This window comes from Chanodichthys erythropterus, chromosome 8 (assembly GCF_024489055.1).
Source record: "Chanodichthys erythropterus isolate Z2021 chromosome 8, ASM2448905v1, whole genome shotgun sequence".
In the NCBI taxonomy this organism is placed as follows: domain Eukaryota; kingdom Metazoa; phylum Chordata; class Actinopteri; order Cypriniformes; family Xenocyprididae; genus Chanodichthys; species Chanodichthys erythropterus.
In genome coordinates this window covers 31,845,692-31,848,985 of record NC_090228.1, presented here as the reverse complement: position 1 = coordinate 31,848,985, position 3,294 = coordinate 31,845,692, and the positions used below count along the sequence as shown (strand labels likewise).

Here is a 3,294-nt window from a genome sequence, read left to right as displayed (position 1 = left end):
TGTTCCTCCACTGAACTTGTGTCTTGAGCAACTCCTTACAGGACTGTGTTTTTATTAAGGAATGTGTTGGGCGAAGTTTTTTCAGAACTTAAACCTGTTAGACCAGAACTTTCTCAGAAAACTAACAGAACCAGTTTTGAAAAACTGTGGAGAATCACTGTCTGTTGTCAAAAGATACACACACAGACATCACTGAAATATATTAATATATACAAAAAGCATCTTGAAAAAGCATGTGAAACTGCACAAGTACCGGCCAAATGCTCTTCACAATTGTTTTTGGTACACTCAGGCTACAGGTTTGTGTTGACGGGGGTTAATTTTTTGAATTTCACACTGATAACCACTGATGCTGATGTAGAGCCCTGCGCGGGACTGATTTCCTTAACCCCCACACGCCCGCTCCCGCTGAATATCTGTAATTCCCAATAACGATGTTTCTTAGCTCTTAAGAGCGCTTTCTACGTGCAAGGTTACGAACGCTCGCTGCAATTCCACGTGCGTTTCCCAAAAACGCCCTTAACATGAACGCGCTCTACGTGCTACTTAAGAGTCGCTGTCCATTCGCGAAGCGCTGCAAATATAACCTTATAAGGAATCGTGTCCTCTGAACGTTTCACCTAATAATCGTCATCTGATGTGGATTAGCAATCAAGACACGTCTATATAAAGCAACTACCTACAGGCTGAGGCACTGATAAAATGGCTGAAAAAAAAAAACAAGAAAAGATACCTTTCAAAAAGATGAAGTAAATGTCCTTCTAGAGGAGGTGGAGCGGAATAAAGAGGTAATTTTCACCAGATTTAAAGGACATCATACAAATAAGGAGAAACAAAACATCCGGGAGGACATTGCTACTAAATTAACAGCAACCAGGGGGGTTAAAAGATCGGGTGCCTGAGCCTGAGCCAGGTCCTTCATGTTCAGAGGAGCTATTTTCACCTGCCATCTCCCAGCACATACCATCTCCTACTCCTCCAAACAACCCTCCCAGGCCTCAGCCTCCATCTTCAGTTGTCCAGACTGCAGCCACAACACCTCAGCAGTTTGATATGTGTACTTGTAGTAAGGACTTAGTTCAGTTGGAGAGGGAGAAACTAGATGTCTTGAAAGACATTAGGCAATCCCTTAAAGAAGCCAATGAGAGGGATACCAGTTTTCAACAGCAGCTCATTGAGCTCAAGAAGGCCAAGCTGGCCTTAGAAGAGAGGAGACTTGCACTAGAGGAGATTAAATTTGCAAGGCCCTCCATTTCTGTGCCAATTATCTTGCCAGAAGAGTCAGGTAATATGATTATTGTTCAGTGGGGATTCATTAAGTTCTGTCATTTCTTGTGTAATGTGAAATGTTTTATATATGTAGTTATGACTCATCCCACTGTACAGTGTCTTCTGCAGGTCCTGGGGAACTGAATTACCCAAATGAATAAAACATTGTTATTGCATTGTTTTTGATGTCTATGTGTTTGTTGAACCACACAAGGCCTAAGGCCCAATGAAATACCATAGGAAATCTTTCAAGTGTTTCTGAAGTGAATGGTTAATGATTATTTCATAAGCATGTAAGTTTCAATATTACTAATATATAAAGTCTATATATTAAAGGTGAAAGTAGCACAAATATATGTACTTCATCTAGCCAATACATTTCTACAGGTACAGACAAAAAAAAAAGTTTATTGCAGACATGTCTCACCAGCACTGTTCTATGTATACATATTAAGAAGCACAAATTCTGGTCATTCCAAACAGAGGATAGATTAAAGGAATATGTAATCCATACAATTTCTAAGCATGCCACACCTTCACTTTCTTCAGGGCAGGGCCTAATGTGATTACTGAAATTGGTGACAAGCAGTGGGATATGTGAACATTATCACAGCCTGATAACCTTCACATGTTTCCTTCAAAGTTAGTATAGTATATAGAGTTTACACCTCAGTAGACTTGCAAAGGAAATCATGGCTGCACTACAGCGTGTTCTTCAGTTAAGGTTCAGAGAAAGACAAAGACAGAGACGACCACGAAGTAGATTGGTGACATTAAATGCCTTCATTAGACAGCATCAAAACCCCTTGAATATGCTTGATGACATGGCTATAATTGGGAGATACCGTCTGCCAAGGGAACAAATAGCCCAACTGCTGAATAGCATCGGACCTCAGCTGATGCATGCCACCAGGAGAAATTTTGCCTTGTCCCCTGAAGTCCAACTCTTAGCAGCATTGAGATTTTATGCAACAGGCAGTTTTCTCCAGGTACTTGGTGATGGGCTTGGATTAAGTAAAGCATCAGTGTCAAGAGCTGTTCAAGCGGTCACCAATGCATTACTTCCACTTGCTGTAGAACACATTAAATTTCCATCATTAAGACAGGACATCACAGAAATACAACAGTATTTTGTAACACATCATCACATCCCACAGGTCATCGGAGTGATCGATGGTACCTTGATCCCGATCCTTACACCATCTGTGGATGGCCATGTATATATATGCCGCAAAGGTTATGCAGCTGTCAACTGCCAGGTGATCTGTGACCATAAGGGTTTGATCACAGACATTGTGGCAAGGTGGCCTGGAAGCACACACGACTCCTTCATGTTCACCAATTCATCTGTGGGTCAGGAGGCACAAAACTCACAGGGACAGTGGAGGCTGCTTGGGGACAGTGGTTACCCACTGAGGCCATATCTCTTCACCCCTGTGGCTAATCCTATGAATGACAGGGACACAGATTTCAACGAAGCTCACCGTGTTGCACGTAGTATAGTGGAACGCACAATAGGGAGGTGGAAGATGCGCTTTCGGGCTATTCACCAGTCCAGCGGTGGTCTTCTTTTTGCTCCACAAAAGTGCTGTGCAGTAATAATAGTAAAAGCTATGTTGCACAACATTGCGGTGCAGATGAAAGTGCCCTTACTTAACAGGGAAGAAGATGAAGAGGTGGCGGAGGAGGAGGAGGAGGAGGAGGACGACAAAGATGGCATGGGACCACATCCTGGCCAACCAAGAAATGTCCAATACATGGCTGGTTTTCGTGCACGTCAGCAAGTCATTGACAGATTTTTTTGAGTTTATCTCTATTTTTACCAGTCTTTGAAGTATATTTCCTACATTACTTATTTTATAAATTTTTTGTTGTTGTTGTCATTTAATTTAGATGTGTATTTATATATATTTTTTGTTTGTTACCTGCCCTCATTAAAAAAAAAAAGAAAAACAAAGTGTACAATAAAAACCTTATATTATCACAATGCACTTGAATAAAGTTAAAGGTGTAATCTGCCGGTTG

At 41.3% G+C, this 3,294-nt stretch overlaps 1 protein-coding gene across 1 annotated transcript; it reads left to right on the top strand.

The window, feature by feature from the left end:
* Nucleotides 1-1,961: 1,961 nt before the first annotated feature.
* Nucleotides 1,962-3,074, top strand: LOC137025143 (putative nuclease HARBI1). Its single transcript, XM_067393173.1, has one exon. The coding sequence runs from the start codon at nt 1,962-1,964 to the stop codon at nt 3,072-3,074; it is 1,113 nt and encodes a 370-aa protein (XP_067249274.1).
* The last annotated feature ends 220 nt before the right edge of the window (nt 3,075-3,294 follow it).